General features: G+C 32.6%; 2 protein-coding genes and 1 pseudogene across 3 annotated transcripts; 1 reads left to right on the top strand and 2 right to left on the bottom strand.

The window, feature by feature from the left end:
* Positions 1–3,557: 3,557 nt before the first annotated feature.
* Positions 3,558–4,193, bottom strand: LOC140803778 (uncharacterized; annotated as a pseudogene).
* A 645-nt stretch (positions 4,194–4,838) lies between these two features.
* Positions 4,839–9,766, bottom strand: LOC140842630 (uncharacterized). 2 transcript variants are annotated; one of them, XM_073210657.1, is made up of 13 exons: positions 9,614–9,766; positions 9,382–9,486; positions 9,218–9,291; positions 9,025–9,096; positions 8,871–8,899; positions 8,472–8,522; positions 8,226–8,273; positions 6,704–6,763; positions 6,521–6,603; positions 6,238–6,385; positions 5,793–5,843; positions 5,247–5,351; positions 4,839–5,102 (listed from the first exon to the last, which is right to left on the bottom strand). In XM_073210657.1, the coding sequence occupies exons 1-13, from the start codon at positions 9,664–9,666 to the stop codon at positions 4,947–4,949; spliced, it is 1,035 nt and encodes a 344-aa protein (XP_073066758.1). In that variant the 5' UTR covers positions 9,667–9,766; the 3' UTR covers positions 4,839–4,946. The 2 variants fall into 2 exon arrangements, with proteins under 2 accessions (XP_073066758.1, XP_073066757.1); XM_073210656.1 differs by having other exon boundaries at positions 9,382–9,489.
* A 7,133-nt stretch (positions 9,767–16,899) lies between these two features.
* LOC140803698 (F-box/kelch-repeat protein At3g23880-like) lies at positions 16,900–18,027 on the top strand. The gene has a single exon (XM_073159592.1). It carries the CDS (start codon positions 16,900–16,902, stop codon positions 18,025–18,027), a length of 1,128 nt encoding a protein of 375 aa, XP_073015693.1.
* Positions 18,028–20,892: the final 2,865 nt, after the last annotated feature.

Here is a 20,892-nt window from a genome sequence, read left to right on the forward strand (position 1 = left end):
TCCGATTTAACTCATGAAAAATTATTATTTTTTATGTCAATTTTTTTTTATACGATAGATACATCTCGAATCATGAGACCATCTTACGAAATATCTATTTTAATATTAATATCGAACGAGCTATTTAACTTTATTCAAGAAAATAGGTTTTTTTTTCCCTGAAAATAATGGGTGTATACATTGACATTACAGAAGATTGGTGCGTTGTTTATTTTATCTGTGATATTTTCTTCGTGCATTTAATGCAGCTCTGGGATGAGCCAAGGCCCATTAATTAATTCACGTGGTGATCCAGGTCTAGTGATAAATTCATTGAAATTAAATGATAAAACAATAATGAGTGAGTGTAATATGAGATCGTCGTCTCATGAATCATAATATGTGAGATCGTCTCACGGAGACGGGTCAGCTCTACCTATATTCACAATAAAAAGTAATACTCTTAGCATAAAAAGTAATATTTTTTCATGGGTGATCCAAATAAGAGATTCGTCTCACAAATACGACCCGTGAGACCGTCTCACACAAATTTTTACCAACAATAATTTCTCCACACAGACTCGAACAATAAGGAGTCATAATCAAGGAGACAGGAACGTGCTAGGAAATAGTGTATCGAAGTTCGAGTTGGGTGTTTTTATAATTTTGATAATTAATTTAATTTATATTTAAATATGAATAATGTTATTACTATAAAAAATAATGAAAGATCATACTAAAATTTGAATTACTTATATATATATATATAATTCGTATCAAAATTGTAAAAATTAATAAAAAATTATAATACAATTGCAAATGATAGATTTTGGTGTTTTTTTTTTTTAAAAAAAATGAGACTAATACATCATTTTCGACTCTATTATATCAGGCTTAATAATAATAATAGATGATACCATACAATAGTTTTTTAAATAAATAAATCACTTTTGACATTTAAGACTGTATCATGTGTCTTTTTCTATCTCATCTTATTGTAAAATTAATGATTTATGTTGTCAAATAATTGTTGGATTAAAGGTATGAGTTGTGAGATTTAGGGGCTTTCAATGTGAGTGAATGAAATAGTATAATTAAGTTTATTTTGTGTTACACTTTATGGAGATGTAACAATGATTGGTCAAGAGATTCTCTCGCACACGTCTTCATGGGGTGCAAATAATGAGCCTGATTTGAACTGGAAAATGCTTGAATTGTATGCAAGCGTACGAGTGCGATCTGAGTGCGTCGAATATCAGACCGATCAAGGCAAAAATTTCTTAGCTAGTCTATGTCATCTTTTGTTATTTTTTCGGTTGAGACCTTTCGCATGGTCTGGCTGTTGGTGCTTCATCTGCCTCGGTTTGGTTTTGCTTTCTTTTGCACGATAGTCATGATATAAAAAATACATTTGTTTTAGTTAATACTTTATATTTACAAATCCATTTCTACGTTAGTGTTGGTAGCATTAGGGTAAATAATATATTACGGAAAACTATTTTGACTTTAAATAATGGAAATAAGAAAAAAGTTTTTTGATCCATCTATGTTTGTTGAAAAGTACATGTTTATAAACAATCAAGTAAAATTTTACATAATTTTGTATTCATGACCGTAAGGGTTCACAAAACAAAAGTTCATGTATTTTTAAATTTGTGACGCCTCTCTGAAAAAGTAATATGTTATAGATGGATGGGCACAATAACCGAGAGATAGAACTTGATTTATTGTACAATTTAAAAGATTTAAGTTGTATAATAACCAACTATAATTTTTGGTAAATAAAGAAATACTCGATTCTACACATATTTTACAATATATGCAATTTTAGCTTATTATATTTTCCAGAGATTCTCAACCAATAATTCAAAACCACGTGATTCTTTAGCAAATTGATCTTCAAAGAATTTCTTAAGGATCTCTGCACTTGTCCTGTATGAGAACAGGAGAAAAAATTGTTTCTCAATTCTTCTCAGAAGTTGGATAAAAAAGTTGTGCCGATCCCACCTCTAATTTTGACTGCCTGCACCGTCATAAAATTGTCCTCTCACCCTGTCTGCGATTTTAGAAGGGACCAAAGTGATCAATAAGTTGTCCTTTTCCTTCCAAGCCTCTGTTCTCCTTTTCCCCCCTCGAGATTTTATCATTCTATATGGACCAATTGCTTAATTTGCTTGTTAATCCTTGTTTTTTTTTTTATCGTGATTTTCAAACACATAAAATATAGGAGATGCGAAAGCAAATAACCCGTTTTTTTCCAGACAAATATGCATAAAAATCGACATGGCGAATTTTCAAGCAAGATCATGCACAAACCATCCAAGAAAAACACCGAAAACACTGTCATGTGAGTCCTAGGTACTTCTAATCATGAGACAAAAGCCGGCTAAGGATACTGCTCAACACCGGTAAAACCTAAAAATGGATCATTAGAAAACAATGACAAAATTAATATCTACAAACATGAGCATTTCAATCCAAGGAAGCTGATACATTTTAAAGCATTTACTTCTTATTTTGGTACCGATAATGGCAGTCATTTTCGTAGATTGTGGATCTTAAATTGCATCGTTTGCTCTGAATCCAAAAAAAAAAAAACTAGGAATCCTTACGTAACAGTAAATTTCGATTGTTGATTTCGAAATAAAACCTTAGAAATTATACTCTAAATTAGTTATCACGGATAGCAGAGGAATAATAACGAGATCGATTCATACCTAACTGAATAATAAGACTGTGGTGAAAGGAAACTGGCGCCAAGTCCAGTTTAGATATAAGTGGTAATTGGGCCTTGGGCTATATCGATTTGATTTAATTATTTTATTTTTGAGGTGGTTATTGTAAAAACTTAAAATTTTGTGGATGAATTTAAATCCTAAATTTTTAGAAATATAATACATTTTGATATTATACATGAAAATCATAAGTCTAATTTCCCTAATTTTAAATTTCTAGTAAGTGTTTTAAATTTTAAAATTAATCTTTTGGATACTGTAATTGTAATAATTGCGATATTAAAATACATGGTTTAAAAGAAGGTGGAAATCATATGTTATATTAATTGGTTCTTTAAACTTTGCTACACTTTTCTCAAATAGTTTTGCATGAATTATAAAAAATTAATCGCACCATATATTATACATAAACAAAATCTGATAAATAACATGCCAAACATTTTGTTCATCTAATTTTAAAAGTAAATGAGATTTGTTTAGCAAAGTGTAGTAAAGTTTGTATCATCAAATGTAGAAGATGATTTCATCATTTTTTTTAAAAAATTAAAGCATAAAATAAACTCTTATAATATTTTCTGCTACATTTTTTGTTTATTTAACAATTGATTGTAGTTTTTATTCGTGCTATGATTTTTAAAAATGTTGTAGGAACGAACGTTTGGCGTTTTACCAAAATATATAGTTAGTGGTAATGGTGCAACTTAATTATTTTAAACTGCACTACAGCTCAAACATCATGGTTTAATCGCTCTACTAAACAAAAGACAATTATGGTATTCAACATATGTTGAATTAGAAAAACAATTAATAATGTGATACATGTAATATTGCGGTCATTGTTGCAGAAGAGAACGATGTAATGTTATATTAAACTGTTATTACACACCAATTTTGTAACAGCTACAAGTCACGTGGCATCCTCCGCATCCCATGCGCGCCTGCGGCGGATGCAGAGTACACCCCGTTCCAGATTTCTGTGAAAGCCCTCACGATAATCCCGTGATAGTACGGCGAATTCAGCTGCAAGAAACAGCAGAGCAGTTCTTTGAGTTCATCTTTCGAGTATATCTCCTCCTCCAGAATCATCTGCAGCATCGAGTGCCGGAAATCAAGATATGGATCGTCGGAAACTTTCTCCAGCGCCACGCTCTGGTCGCCGATCCTTCCGAAGCCCTGTACAGACCTCAGGCTGATCTTGAGTTCGGAAGTCTGTGTCGGAGAAGGTGATACTGGTCGTGGTGTCAAATGAACTAGAGGACAAGTCCTGGTGGTTGACGGAGGAGTACTGTTTTGCTCTGATCCGCCTTGGCCTTCGGTGGAAGACTGGCAGATAATCTTGGCCTTCGGCAGCTGCCGCTACATCCTAAGTTCACAGCAATTTTGTTTAGATTAATGTATCTTTTCTTGGTGCTTGACATTCTGAAAGCAAGGGGAGAATGAATAAATGATTACTGTGAGTTCTAGTGTGTGAAAATGGTGTGGAAGCGTGTGTGTGTGCACATACATACATACATATATATACACGCACATATATATATATATATATATATATATAATAGTATTAAAAATAATTAATAAAAATATGTGCATAGAAGTTAGCAAGTGTTCTCTCTGCCAGTCTCGTTAACCTATGAATTCTGCCCGTGAACTTTGAGGGATACTCCCAAATATTAATACAAACTCCTTAAAATTAAAATTTTTAAGAAAATATGACAGGTATATTATATTTTAAATATATTATATATACATGTATATCAAATTGTATTTATAATTGAATGTTTTCTTTTATTAAATTTCTTTAATTTACACAAACTTTATTTACTCCCAAGATGTCCTCTTCCTGGCTAACATCACAGCTTATATTTATTGCAACGAACGTTTCTATATTACTTTAAGAAAACTTAAAGTTGAATGTTGAATTTTTTTGGGTTTTTGGGCTCCCGTTGAGTTTTAATTTTTTTTTCCTTTTTACGATCCTTTACCTTATCGCTTGATGACAAACCAGCATTCAACGTTGGACAGGGTGCTCTAATAAGTTAGACAAAGATGAGGTTTTTTCCCTAGAAAACAAATTCTTCTTTGACGCATGCATTTGTTGGTAGCCTATGATGTAAAAATCCAATATAAACAAAACCTAAATAAGAATTTAATCCAAATCAATACAACATATACTTACTGATCTTCACTTGTTGTAAAGAAATTACGTTTGTTTTCAATAGATAAATATGAAAGCTAGTTATGGAATAGTATGTCATTTGGTAGGTGTTTCTTGATCAAGCTACAGACATGCTGAGCAACCCATGTTGAACCGGCATCGGTGCAGGAGAATGCATGAGTATGACCCTCGCGTTCGATTGCCAGTGTTGCATCGGGTACCTTCTCGTAAATCTGTAATAAATTAGGACACAAATAAATAAATTCTAGAGCATTATACATGAAGTATACCAGTCTCCATTGGTAGAAATAAAAAACTTGACGTGCACTCGAAAGGGAGAAAAAAGAAAAGAAAAGGAAAGGAAAGGAAAGTATTACCTCTTCGTATAAACGCAAAGGAGCCCAGTGATCATCACTGCCGAACAGAAAGCCCAGTTTGCTTTTATTTCCTCCAATGAAATCGAAATCTGGTTTTTCGGGTAGCTGTGATAGAAATGACGAGTTGAAAATCAGATTTATGAGCAAATCTTGTCCGGTTAAGCATGGATCTATTGTCAGGAGAGTGCCTAGCGTGGGATGAAGGGAGCGGTCCCTCTGCAATTTTACTAAAAACTCTCATCTCATCACCCTGTATATAAGAAATCGAACCTATTCACCCCCGCAGCCGCCCACTTACCCCCTCGGTAGATTTTATATATTGGCACCATGTGAAAGGTAAAAACTGTGAAGCATGATATAACACAAACATCTATTAATCGTCAAACACATAGCTTCATACACCACAGATCCCTAGTTTTCACAAAATGTAAAAACTGTGAAAAGCATTAGTATGATAAAAATGGCAGAAAACCAAGCAATATAGCTTATGACTTGTGAGTTCAATCGGCATTACATTAAAGAATACTATTTTCTTGCAAAAGTTACCTTCTCGAATTCAGTCTTTGCCATGAATAGCATATTCCGCATCACATGATACTGACAAAAAAAGAAGAAAAAGTTTCTCACAACATATGAATCCGAATAGGTCTGACTTAACTTATATGTTCGAGTAACATTCATAATTATTTAATACCAAAAAAAACCACTTGATTTAATAGGAAAAAAATTGAATGAGTATTATTCACTGGCACGAGTAACAGGATCTAATCACACACATAGCAGCAGACCCAAAATTTTTGATAAGAGAGTGACATTATATTTTTTTCTCCAAATACAAGCAGTGGATTTCAATTAAGAATTTGAAATCAATTCAACATAGCCTGAGATTGATCACAGAACTCAGGTAAAAAGACAAATACGTGATGGTGAAGACATGGTAGATAAATCAAGAAATCTTGAACTCCAATTGATTTGAAGAAAATAATTCAACCTTAAGTACATGAGTACATAGAACCTCCACTGTAAAAGAAGAACAGGATTTGCCTAAAATTTTCTTGGCAATGAATCTTGAAAAACGGCCCGGGAGAAATCCGAGAAAGGCTACAAGGGAGCTTAATCCAGTACTTAGAGCTGGAGACCTGACCTCACAAATTAAAAAATAAATCGCTTTGATAAAAAAAATTACTTTATAATCAACAGTAGTTCAATACTCTGGTAAAATGATAATGACAAAAATGGCAGATGCACCTAATTAAACAAAATAAGAGCTTTACAAGGCAATTCTCCTAATTGTAGCCTGTTTTGATGATGCAGCATCCATAGCCAAAAATGGATACAGGCAAATGCAGTATATGACCTAAGCATAATAATTAAGGTCAGATGGGGTTCTTCCCATAAAAAAGGATAGAAACAGGATTATAAAGCTGGATAAATATCAAATCTAAATGCATGCATACCTTCTCCTCATACCTTCTAAATAATTCAAGAGATATGTGAGAACCAATAGAATGGCCAACCTTCAGATAGAAACCAAATGTCAAGAATTTGGGGAAAAATTGTGTTCCAGGATATTTTAAAACGAAATTCAAGTTCATTGAAAATAAAAAAAAATATTGAAACACAAATAGCAGTAGATATCAGCAGCCAAAAGAGGAAAACAGAATTTGTTTTGTCATTAAAATAAAGATAGCTAAGATAACCAAAAGCATCACACTAGCTAATTTGGTTCCATAGGCCGATACCCACCATGGGAGGGGTGGGTTTTGGGTTCAAAACTCATTGCCCCTCCCCTTTGGAAAAAAAGGCTGCTAACAACCAAAAAGAATCAAGATAAAAATAGAAACACACAATAATATGGATATGGACTCAAAGCACCAAATTTCTTGAATTGTGGTTTAGTTAGGATCAAAGCATTCGATAATTTGAGCTACATTCTTGTATTTATTCAACAGAACATCTTGAAAAAAATTTGTCGGTTAGATGATTGCCCCACTGTCTTCTGTGGCTCGTTGATTGGAACACTTGTGCTAGGGTTGCTCTAAGTTAAAAAGATTTGAGATATATCATTATTATTATTTATAACTTTTAGCGAAGCTACTAATGATCGGTCCAACAAATAATATTAAAACCAAGCTTATTGAGCAAGTTGGTGTGATTTTTGGGTATTACCTGCCTCATTGTCATATACCAGGGGTGCACATAAACCAAATCAAGCTCGAGAAAATGTTACTCCAGCTCAACTTAAAAAAAACTCAATACTTGAACTTGAGCTTAAGCTTAACTGAGATTTTTCGTCTCTAACCTGAGCTTGTAAAGTAGAGATTTTCAAGTTCAAGCTTAATTACAGTAATTTTAAAGTAACTCAAACTTGAGCTTGAGAAGCTTGATTTTATTGGGCATCAATCAAGCGCGAGTGTAACTGGATATTTTAAAAAATACAATTTAATTTTGCTGAAATCAGTAGTTAAAATATATGGTTTATATTAAATTTCCTGGAAAAAAACACTCGGACTCAAGTATCGTCGAGTACTCGAGCCTGAGACATTAAAGCTCAAGTTTTTTCGGATCTTCGATTAAGTCGCAACCAAACCACTGGAAGTTGTTTGGCTCGCTTGCACCGCTAAACATAACCACCGATTATTGTCTTTCGTACAATGGTTCACATTCTTTCTTACTGTTTCATTTAAGCCATCAATACTTTTTTTTTTTTTTTCATTTTCATGGATTGAAAATGGGTAACTGAGATCACCCCTTAATCATGAGCTGAAGTTCGGAAATCCCATTCCCCCCAAACCCACCCAAGCAACTTAATAGTAATCCATCCCACCCAGATCCATCAATGTAAGATCCTACCACTAGTATATCTATGATCAGCCCAAATCAGGAACTCGTGAAAAAAAAAAGTCAGCAAATTTGCAGCAATTAACTCTTGAGAGAATTGCTCCGACTGTTAAGCAATATTGGAAAAACAAAATTTACCAGTACAATTGGCAATGCATCTTGAAATACATGCTCAATGAAGCTAATCTGCAAAAGACAGGGGTCAAAAGATTCATGTATGCTGGCAAAAGACTTGTATGTTGAACAGAATGATAGTTTGTGAATCCTTACTGGATCACGTGCATCACAACGTACATTATTATTATAATAAACTATCTGGTGACCAAATCTCCTTCATCAAGCCAACCAATTTTTTTGCTGAAACAAGGGTGCTATGAAGCTAACCTTATGCTCAATTTGTTCTTGTAATGAGAACAATCTTCCTGATTCCCAGTTCTAGCAAGAGAGAACCACAAAAGTCGTACAGTTAATTAGTTATTATCAGCCATTATGATAATGCCAACATGAATATCTATGTCCTATTTAGATGATCGTGTACATCGATCAATAGAAAATTTTGTTGATGTCAGTAATGCATGCAACTTAAAAATTTTGTGAATCACGTCAAGAGATGTCTTTTTTGAATGAAACAAACAATAAAAAGAAACTAAAGAAAATTGAGTTTGAGATTGTTTCTTAATTAATGTCACCGTTAAAATACGTATCAAAACGACTATATTCATACAAAATAAAAAAAGCATTCGAAATCCAATACCATAATCGCCTCAAAATCAAGTAATATACCTTTTGCGTGTGAGATACATGGCCAATAGCTTCACCAAGCACAAACTCAACTAATCAGCACCATATGCATGGTTCTATGATAGAAATTCTTATATCTAAACAACCAATATTTTAGAACTTCCAACACTGGCAAAAAAATCAATATTTTTCTTGCCTGTGACACGAGCGGTCCCTCCTAGCAGCTCAAACAATGACTCCAAAAACTCGGTGTAAAAGGAGATAACACCTACCACATAAATTCCCAAGCATAAATTTTGGTCTAGTAACAATACAAGTTTAGTTCACATTACAACTAAATTCATGGTGCCCCCTTCACACAGTGTACACAAACAAGAACTACGATGTACCAGGATTGCCAGGAATAAACAAGACATGAAACGTAGGATCCTGGCAATCAATCTCCAACAAATCTGCTTTGTATCTGAGTCAAACGATTCCAAGATTAACAAAATATCAGGTTTTTATATCATTAAAACCCAAGGATATAATCAGAACGGATTCCGGAAAATACCCAGAAACGTTAATTATCCGAAAATTAGAATGCTTCCTTGTCGACCCAAGACTTGTCATCTCGCTGCCCATACGAGAAATTGAACACCTCGTGCCCAAAAATCTCCTACTAATGAACATAAACAGAGGTGGCACACTAAATCAAGGAAGTATACAATGACGAATGGCGCGATTTTGCTTAAATCACAGAGCATCAGCGAAAACGTTGTTGGCATAGTCTGTGAAAATAGTACCTGTAGTTGGAAAAATTAGTTCTTGAAATGGGTAAAAAATGGTTAAGAATCATAGAAATCACGTGACGTTCGACGCCAGCGGCAGATCGAAAGATATTAGCTTCCGATCAAATAAAAATGGGCGATATCAACACTACACGGTATTTCCACGAAAAATACTTTAGTTAATTTTTTACTCCAAAACTATTAATAATATTCCACTTTACTTTTTAAATTTAATACTTGACAAAATGACTCCTATGCATAATACATTACTTTTCTTTTATTTTAAAATTTTGATTCAAACAACAAAAAATCAATAATTATATGTTTTGACAACCAAAATTGACATATATTTAAAAAAAGAGTGGGTCTCCCATGATGTGCATCATATCTTATAACAAACTCTCAAATATGAGACGTGTTATCAAGTTCGAGATTCAATTATAACAATCATCTTCTCCAATAAAAAAAAAATTAGTAACATATTTATATGCATGAGATAACTCGATCTAACCATATATGTACTTAAATATAATACATTTGACTAAACAAGTAATAATTTTCATAAGTTGCATAAAGTTCGATGTTTTTATGTGAGACAAAAGTTTTTATGTTACAAATAACAATAAGTTTTATTATGTAAATAAATATAACACATAATAATATAAACTCTAAATGCTATAATGATTTGTTTTAACAAGGAAAATTATCATATTTGAAAGGTAGGTCTCGTTTGATATAGTATCACATATCTATTTCTTTGATATGGGTAAGTCTGATTAATATATAGAATGAAAAGAAATACTTCTGACATACAAAACAATATTCACGAGTCAGGTCGAGTAAGAGACTTGTCTAACAAAATAATTCATTTGATGATATTATATAAGTTTTTATGTTAAAGTTGAATACTCTATACTAGGTCATTTTCCGTTGATTGGGTTTAAAATTACAATTATACTCATCATATAATTTTATGAGTGAGTCTCATGTGAGACCGTCTCACGGGTCATAATCCGTGAGACGGGTCAACCCTATCTATATTCACAATAAAAAGTAATACTTTCAGCATAAAAAGTGATACTTTTTCATGGGTGACCCAAATAAGAGATCCGTCTCACAAAAACGACTCGTGAGACCGTCTCACACAAGTTTTTGCCTAATTTTATTGATGATTTTTTTCCCTAAAAAATAGTCTTTTTATAATATTTCAATTCTATTTTTTTTAAAATCAATTCTATCTTTTTCTTTTTTTGAATGTTTAGATATTCTATCACTTTAATAAACATACATACATATAGTAAGTTTGATACATAGAATAATAATATCAGTGTCGTGGTCTATTTTTTGACAATACAATTTTTTTTTTTTCAAATTACAAAATATTTTTTCTTAAATAAAAAAATTTCATAAACATCGTGTGAGACGATGTCACGGGTCGTATTTTGTGAGACGAATATCTTATTTGGGTCATCTATAAAAAAAGTTACTTTTTGGCAAAAATTTGTGTGAGACGGATATCTTATTTAGGTCATCCATAAAAAATATTACTTTTTATGCTAAAATTATTACTTTTTATTGTGAATATCTTTAGGGTTGACCCGTCTCATAGCTATATATTCGTGAGGCCATCTCACAAGAGACCTAATATTATTTTTTATGGTAAGAGTATTATTTTTTTGTGAACATCGATAGGGTTGATACGTCTCATAGATAAAGATTCGTGAGACAATCTGACCAGATAACTAATCTTTAGTACATTTGCATCTTATGCATATCTACCATATTCTAACAAAATCTATCTGTATCTTTATCTATATTTTGAATTTTTAAGTTAAATAATAATATATTCATAACACAAATAATTAATATAAATGTTTTTAAACTTTTAAATTTTAAAATAATCGCTCAAATTCACACAAAAAAATTAAAATTATTTAACAATTTTTTAATATAAATGCACGTTATCGTATTTTATAGATAAATACTTCAAATTTAAGAAGGCACTAGTCTATATATATATATATATATATATATATATATATATATATATATATATAAATCAATTAGAAATTAGTCAGTAAAAGATTATTCAAAATTCAAGATTATTCAAAATTATCCCTATTTCTATATATATATCCGATAAAAGGAATGAACTAATTAAAAAAGATTATCTCTGTTCAACTAGGGTTCCATATAAACAAATATACCCTAGCTAGACAAATTCTAGTCTAGCTAGTCCTATAAATATACTGTCTTCCACACCTAGCTATACATGTACGCGCAAACATGATGAAAAAGATGAAGAAAATCGCAATTGATGGAGAAGGAGATGGTTGCGCTCTGCCCGATGCCATTATGGATGATATACTATGAAGGTTGCGCTCAAAAACCCTTATGAAACTGAGGATCGTCTGCAAAAAGTGGAAACTTTGATCTCTACTCGTTATTTCAGGCGCCTACACGATGAAAAATCTCTCAAGTATCCGAATCTTTTACTCTTGCGAGAATCCTCTTCCCATGATTATGTTTTAACCACCGTTAGCCTCGACGGAGATGTGCTGGACCAATGGGATCGTAATAGTTTATATATTTTTTGTCATATTTCGGATCGTTGTCATTTCCTGCGTGCTTAATTGATAAACTTTTGTGTTATTTCGTTGTATGAGGAATTTTTTTGCTTTTGAGATAAATGTGGGCTAAAGAAGGTGATTTTATATCACAATTAAAATTGTCAATATGAACCTTGCGGGGACTTGAAGCAGAAAAATTTCAAAAGTGGATTTTCCGCAATACGTGATCACGTTTTATGACTATTCCTCTGCTGGCTGCTGCCGGCACAATTTAGTTTGGAAAAAAAGAAGGTGTATGAATTTTTCATCTTCTCCACAACTTTAGCCTAAGTTTTATTTCTTATTCAAGGAATCTTTTTACTATTTCAATTTATCATTGTGAGGTTTTTTGAGCTTTAATTTAATATTCGTGTTTTGTTCAAGTATATGTTGATTTATAATTTATTTATATAAAATTTGTATGTTGATTAATCTGACAATTTAATTCGATATATAATTTTCTACTGTTATCCATGAAGAGTATGTCTCTTGTGAGGCGGTATCACGAATCGTTATTTGTGAGACGGGTCAATCCTACAAATATTCAAAATAAAAAGTAATACTATTAGCATAAAAAGTAATATTTTTTCATGGATGACTCAAATAAGATATCTGTCTCACAAAATACGATCCGTGAGACCGTCTCACACAAGTTTTTGTCATCCATGAATTCAATGATCCGTAATTGTTGTGAGGCCCAATACCTTAAATAGGCCCAGCCCATTTCAGATTTTAATTTAAATACTTTAACCCAAGAAATTAGACAGATCGCTCCCTCCAGAAATCTCATTTTCCCTTCCAGCAACCCGTTGCTTCGCTTCTCTTTCTGCAGAAATCATGCAGCGTTCCAGTGGCCAGATTTTGTGCAGCAGCTTAGCAAATCTTCTTCCTCCAGTTTATTAGAGTATTTCTTGCCTTGAATCGGAAGGTTGCAAGCTCGATTGATCTTGTTTTTCCAGCAACAGTACGTGTAAGCTCCGATTCGGTTTAGGTAAGCTTTTGGCTTCGAATTTTGGTTGTTCTTCGTGTATTAGTTTATATAAGTGAAGAATTGAGCTTTTCCCCTAAATTCCAGCTAGGTTTCCGGCGTGAACAGTGTTTCCGGCGAGCCATCTTTGCGAAATCACCGTTGTACATTCTAGCTTCGTTTCTTGAGGTATTAAGCTTGGAATTTCAGAATTTGTATGGGTATAATAGGCTGCCCGGAATTCGAATTTTAACCGAGACGATTTATTGTGGTTTAGTCTTTTGGTATGCGTTGTATTGAAGTATATAGCGAATTTATATTGTAGGATTTATCGTGAGACGAGTTCATTCGATATTCTTAAGATTTTCTGTGGTATTGTAAGTTGCAATTAAGGTACGCTCAAACCTATATCATTATGACGCTTATATTGGCGTGTAAGAATATTCGGTGAATGTTGTTTGCTATTATGTGCATTGAATGTTTATTTTGATGCATTCATGCATTAATTATGTTGGCATTACATATTGAGCCTTGACTCCTTTGACGGCTATTTATGTTGATTTTGTTGAGATATTGAGTCATCAGATGAACGAGTGGGTTAGGATTAGCCACATTCCCAGATGACAGCTAGGGACGAGCGACTTAGCTACTCGCATTCCCGATGCTACGTGCATGAACGAGCGGCGATTTGATGCTGCATTCTTGGCACGGGTGGCCACTGTTACTGTTGATGATGCTATTCGTTTGGACTCATTTTGGTATCCATTGTTCCGTTGTTACCATTCATGCATCTCATAGCATTGCATTTACTTGGTATTATTACATGTCTTTTATATACGTCGTGATTTTACTGGTTTGTCGTACTGTGGTCCGACCCCTGTTTTCTTTTGAAGTTGTGGTTGTTTTTGATGCCGTAGCAGGTCATTCCAGGGGTTTTGACGCGTCTGGTGGAGCGTCAGCGAGTGGTACCCAGTAGTCAGTCGAGTTGTTTCAGAGTTCCCAGATATTTATATATATCATTCTGGTTTGATACATTTGCCAGGGAGATGCCCTGTGTAGCTGTATGGTGTTGTTTTTATGTTGTGTTGGATTTTATTTGTGGTATGTTGTGTCTAGTCTTGGCCAGTGCGGCAGTAGGATGTTTGTGTGGTTGATTGTGAACTTGATGATATTTTCGAGCGTATATTGTTGTTGTTGTGTTTTGAAAATTTTGGGATGTCCTACTTACGGGGAGGTCATGCCGAAATTTCTGTAGGCCCAAATGAACATTTTAAACTCGTTTTCGCTGTTTACACCAATTAATCCTTGTTGTTTGGTAATTAAATATCAATTAAGAGCACGGGCCCTGACAATTGTCATGAATGATTGGTACATGAGTAGCGATAGATTAGTTGTGTTGTGCTATCATAGCACATTTTATCTAAATAAATCAACGAAACTGGATCTATCAATTACAGCTATCTCGGTTGTTAAATTTTAGGATTAATTGTTTTCACAAAACGACAATGTTATTTTTAATTAATAGGAACACTATCGTACCCAGTTAGTCATTAATAAGTTTTGACTGGATGTTATGTTTAGTTTGTTAAATCAAAAAAACACAATGATTTTAGCGGCTATCCCTATAATTCTAAAGTTAATTACTTTTAACTGCATGAATAAATAATATGTTAGCTGATGAATAGTGATACAATTGAATAGTAAAAATCCTATTTAATCAGAGCTTAATAACATTAGTTTTACATTTCATTAGTTATTTCTCTGGATTAGTTATTACTTCTTGCATGTCAAATTATTTCTAAAATTTTATTTAGTTCATATCACAAAATCCCCTATTTTTTATTTGTTTTTATTCTCGAAAGAATTAAATCTCTTGTTCCCTGTGGATTCGACCCTACTCACAATTACACTCATTTTACTTAGAGAGTAGGAATTTAAGTTTGGTGGCTCAATAATAATACATCAAGACTCAATTGTAACAATCATCTCCTACAACTAAAAAAAAAAGATTTCGTCACATATATATATTATATATGAATGAGATGACTCGATTCTATCCATATATGAATCTAAAAATGATACATTTGGCTAAAAAGTAAAATTTTTAATAAGTTGCATAGAGGAGTTGGAGATCCATCTCATAATTTTTTGGGTGAGACGATTTTGTGTTAAAAATAATAATAAATTTTATTGTGTAAATAAATATAACACAGAATAATAAAAATTCTAAATGCTATAATGATTTGTTTTAACAAGAAAAATTATCATATTTGAAAGATATGTCTAATGTGATATTGTATCACATATCTATCTCTTTGATATGTGTCGGCCGGATAATTTATAAAGTAAAAAGAAATTTCTGGCATTGAAAAAACCAATATTAACAAGTCAGGTCGATTAGGAGATTTATCTCATAAAAAAACTCATTTGATGATATCATATGAGTTTTTGTGTTAATTAAGTTGAACACATTATAGTAGGTAATTTTCAATTGATTTGAGAATGTCTTATTTAAAATTACAATTATGCTCTTATAATATAACTTAATTGATGATTTTTTTTCTTCAAAATAATAGTCTTTTTATAATCTTTCACTTCTATTTTTATTTTTAAATCAATCCTATCTTTTTCTTCTCCTTCTTTTTTTTTGAATTTTTAGATATTCTATCAGTTTTAATAAACAATATTGAGAAATCATTGATTTGAAAATAATAAAATTATTATGTTTAGATAAATATTTCAATAATATGAGCATGCAACGCATCAAAAATAGATTTAGTGTGTGTATAAATATGTGCGTGTGCATGCGTGTGTGTATATATATATATATATATATATATATATATATATATATATATATATATATATATATATATATATATATATATATAATTTGATACACATAGAATAATAATATTAGTGTCATGGTCTATTTTTTTGACAATACAATTTATTTTTTCAAACTACAAAATATTTTTTTCCTAAATAAAAAAATTTCATAAACATATTTTAGTATATTTGCATCTTATGCATATCTACCATATTCTAACAAAATATATCTGTATCTTTATCTATATTTTGAATTTTTAAGTTAAATAATCATATAATTCATAACACAAATAATTAATATAAAAATGTTTTTAAATTTCTAAATTTTAAAATAATCGCTCGTATTCACACACAAAAAAAAATATTTAACAATTTTTTAATATACATGCACGTCATCACATGAGCATATACACTAGTATATAATTATAGCTTTAAATTTTTTTATTTTCTTAAAATATTATTTTTTTTATTAGATCTTAATCCTATCTTTATCTATATTTTTAAATTCAATTATATTTTTATCTATATTTTAAAATTTAAATTGTATATCACTATTAATAAAAAAAATTTATTAAAAATAATTAATTTGAAAATAAACGAAAAACTATAATTTTTAGATACTTCAACTATATATAAAACTGAGACATATATACTGACTAATTTCTAATTCATTTGGTAAAAGATTATTCAAAATTTAAGATTATTCAAAATTATCCCTATTTCTATATATATAGATCCGATAAAAGGAATGAACTAAAAAAGATTATCTGTTCAACTTTTTCCTTGCATAACTAGGGTTCCATATAAACAAATATACCCTAGCTAGACAAATTCTAGTCTAGTCCTATAAATATACCGTCTTCCACACCTAGCTATCTATACATGTACGTGCAAACATGGTGAAAAAGATGAAGAAAATTGCAATTGATGGAGAAGGAGATGGTTGCGCTCTGCCCGATGCCATTGTGGAGGATATACTATCAAGGTTGCGCTCTAAAACCCTTATGAAACTAAGGATCGTCTGCAAAAAGTGGAAAACTTTGATCTCTACTCGTTATTTCAGGCGCCTACACGATGAAAAATCTCTCAAATATCCGAATCTTTTACTCTTGCGAGATTCCTCTTCCCATGATTATGTTTTAACCACCGTTAGCCTCGACGGAGATGTGCTGGACCAATGGAATCTCCCTCTCCCCTCCGGCCAAGACTTGTACAGGTTGCCCTCCCAATGGGGGCCAAGTAATCTCGTGTGCTTCGTGGTCAACCTGAAGAGATTCTTCGTGTGTAATCCAAGTGTTAGGAAAGTCATCTATTTACCCCAACAACAATATTCAGAAGTCATCAAGGCCTATGGTTTCTGTTATCTTCCTAGCACGAACCAATACGTTATCATCAGCGTAAGTCGCAATCAATGGCAGATGATCACTTTTTCCTATAGCAACGACTTAAAAGACTTGAGTACTGGTGGCTGGAAACCCATTAATAAGAACAAGACACCATGTATTCTAGATTGCTACCAGGATGGTGTTTTTGTTAATGGGGTTTTCTACTGGGTAGGACGCACTCGTAGTTCACTCTGGACAGAACACGCTCGTAGGTCATACTGGAGAGGACTCCCTGGTATTTGGAATCCATGTTTCCTGTGCTTCGACTTGTATGAGGAAAAATTCTTCGATGTTGCATTTCCAGATGGGGTCGACTCCTATATTTGCACGCTTCACGATGTAAATGGAGATTTGCATATGCTTTCACATCACGGCTGGTCATCGAAGACATTGTGGAAGCTTGAAGATGTTCAGAATCAGAAATGGATTAAACAGTACACCATTAAGTCTGAATCATATTTCAGAACACTGATGGTAGGTGAAGATGGAGAGATGCTGGTTTACCGCAATGAATTTCTGGAATGGTGTATAATGCAAGATAAGGTTGTTACGATTAGAAGAAAAGGGGACAAAATTTTGGGGCATTGCAAATACGTGAAGGCTATGCAACTCCACACTGATACCCTCTTAATGTCATGAGCTAAGGAAGTTTCTTATTTTTTATTTTTTATTTTTCTTCCTATCATAATGAAAAATTTGCTTCAGCATAAGTCAAGGCGAAACTGACCACCTCAAAAATCTGTCTGGGGATATTCATGTGTATTGGGGCAAAAAAATTATATCACATCAACCCTCTCCCTTTCCCCGGATCAGCTTTTGCCTGATACACATGCATGCTCTTTCAACAGTTTTATAAGATTGATTATAGGACACGAAAAGGATGAGAGTTAAATTAAATACTCTGTCGTCGCCATAAGACAAATGATGCTTTGATTTTATGTTGAGGAATGACTAGTTATGTAGCTCCCACCTCTTAACCCAACGTCAGATTATATGTAGACCAGCTACTTCATTTGTTAGGTTGGAGACTCAGGCAGCAATTGCCACCAATGTTCTTCGAGCACAGCTTAATCACTTCATCAGCTGCATTTTTAGCATCACACAAGAGTCGATAGTCCCACTTGTCGGAAATCTGGAAACATCAAAGAACAAATTAGTATTGGAAAAATGGTTCCATATTTGAGATAGCTTCTTGCATCATGCAGATTATTTTAGGATTCCCTCCAACCAAAACAGGCATGCATAACTGATGAGTCGATGATGCATAGGTTTAGCAGCCCACAGATATCAGTTCTATGAGAAAAACGGTTATTATTCATTAGCTGTAACAGTATGGCATCCAGCCCTAAGAAATCTTAGGAATAGTGTTTTTCTGTATGTATGATCCATGCTGATCATAAAAGCTCTCAACACACCTTTACTTAGCGCACACAAAGAAAAGTTTAAAACCAGAACTTTAATTCTATTTCCAATAACATATTCATTACTCATACTTATTGCACGAAGCATAAAACATGAGGAAACAGAACAAAAAAAGCTCTCATAGCCAAATAAACTGCTAAAATAGTATTAAATAAATTTAGCATAACAAAATAAGTAACTTTAATAAGCAGAACTTTTGAACCACGAGTGGAATTAAATATTCTCTCAACTTTAAAACGGGCGTACATGAAATATAAATGGGAATAGAATTGTAAGTTCCACTACTAGCTGGCCTGCTCTCTACCCAGTTCTTATCCCTACTATTGCGGCTTATCTAAAATACTATCACATAATATTTCAGGTAAGGCGTAAGTTGCCAACTCAATCGACATAAATATCAAACAGCTTTAATATATTAAGTAATAGAACAACTGGTTAATATGGCCTAATAGAATTGTATATATGAAATACATCATCAAAAACTGGAATTTATACGGAATAGAACCGATTAAGAGACTTCTACTTTCGTTTACTTATTTAACAATGATTGCGTTATGGATATTTATCTCAAACTATATGCACTAAAAGAGAATGTTTAGATAATACTCACTCCTCAAACATTTTCTTTCGCTGAAAACTAGTCATATAGACCAATTTAATCCCCTGTCACGGGTCCCAACCAAATATGCGTTAATCCGCTATTGAAGTCTGTAACAATCTCGATCATTGCCGAGCTTAAAAATCATGTTGGAAACAAAGTCATGCCCCCATTGTTTGTTCGACACTTCTATCAGTTAAACCTCTTTTCCACTCTATTTGACCCCTCCATTTACCTCGTTGCTACCACCGACTTAGATTCTGTTGGTTCACTTAGAGCCAAGATTTCTAACCCTTAAAAAAGAAAAAAAAGAAACAACAGAAATTCAAGTAAATCGCAGGGCTACTTATTTGAGCACTACAAGAAAAAAGGTCTACGACAACAGTTAAAAACCGTTGCCGTAGGTCTTTTATAACTTTTGTTAAAGCCCCTATTGTTAAAAGATGTGCTCAATATTAGCGACGGATTTACGTAGATCGTCACTATTAGAGAGAGATTAAAAAACCGTCGCCTAAAAATTTACTGATGGATTTAAGAAACCGTCGTTAAAATTAGCAACAATTTGTTCATGTATTCCGTCGCTACTTTAGCAACGATTGTATCGTGAGTTCCGTCGCTAATATTTTCGGTAAACTAAAAAAAACATTTACCTTAATAATTTAACAAATCTAAAAAAACTTACAATATTACTATGATAACATAATTTCTGATTTTAACTAACACTTAAAAATTTACCAAAATACATTAAATCGTGTAAAGGAGAAAAATTTTAACTGTTATGAGGAGGGTGTAAGAAAATGGAACGCAAGATGTTGTATTTATAGAAAATTTTGCAACGGTTATTTGTTAAACTGTCGCTAATACCGACGGTTATTGTCAAAACCGACGCTAAATGTGGCGGGTTTTTCAAATTTAAATTTTGCTACAATTTATTTTTAGACTGTGGCTATATTTAGCGACGGTAAAATTATAACCGTCGCTAATATTAGCGACGGGTTTAGTAAAACCGTTGCTAAGTGAAAACATGCGACGTCTTTAGTTTATCCGTCGCTAAATGCAGGGACGGATATTAAAACCGTCGCTAATTATAATTTCGAACAGACGACGGTTTCAATTAAACCGTCGCTAAATATGACAGCCTACACAAATCGTTGTTTATTGTCTAAAAACACGCTAATAAACAACAGTTCACAGAACCGTTGTCATAAATGCTCAACGACAACATTTTTATAAAACCGTTGTTATCTTCACATTTGAATGAGGTTGACTATGCTCGAATTGAGGGCTAAATTAAAAGACCATATTCAAGGAGACTTCCATCTAGAGAGGTAAAATACATGGATCCTTAATTTTTAGTTCAAAGTAGTAATTTTATTTATGTACAATACATTATTTAGTAATGGTATGTTGAATTATGAGGTATGATTATGAAATTCATGAACTTCGAAGAAGATGACGGAAAATCCTGAAATAATAACGAGCTT

The sequence above is a fragment of the Primulina eburnea genome, chromosome 10 (genome assembly GCF_022965805.1).
Source record: "Primulina eburnea isolate SZY01 chromosome 10, ASM2296580v1, whole genome shotgun sequence".
In the NCBI taxonomy this organism is placed as follows: domain Eukaryota; kingdom Viridiplantae; phylum Streptophyta; class Magnoliopsida; order Lamiales; family Gesneriaceae; genus Primulina; species Primulina eburnea.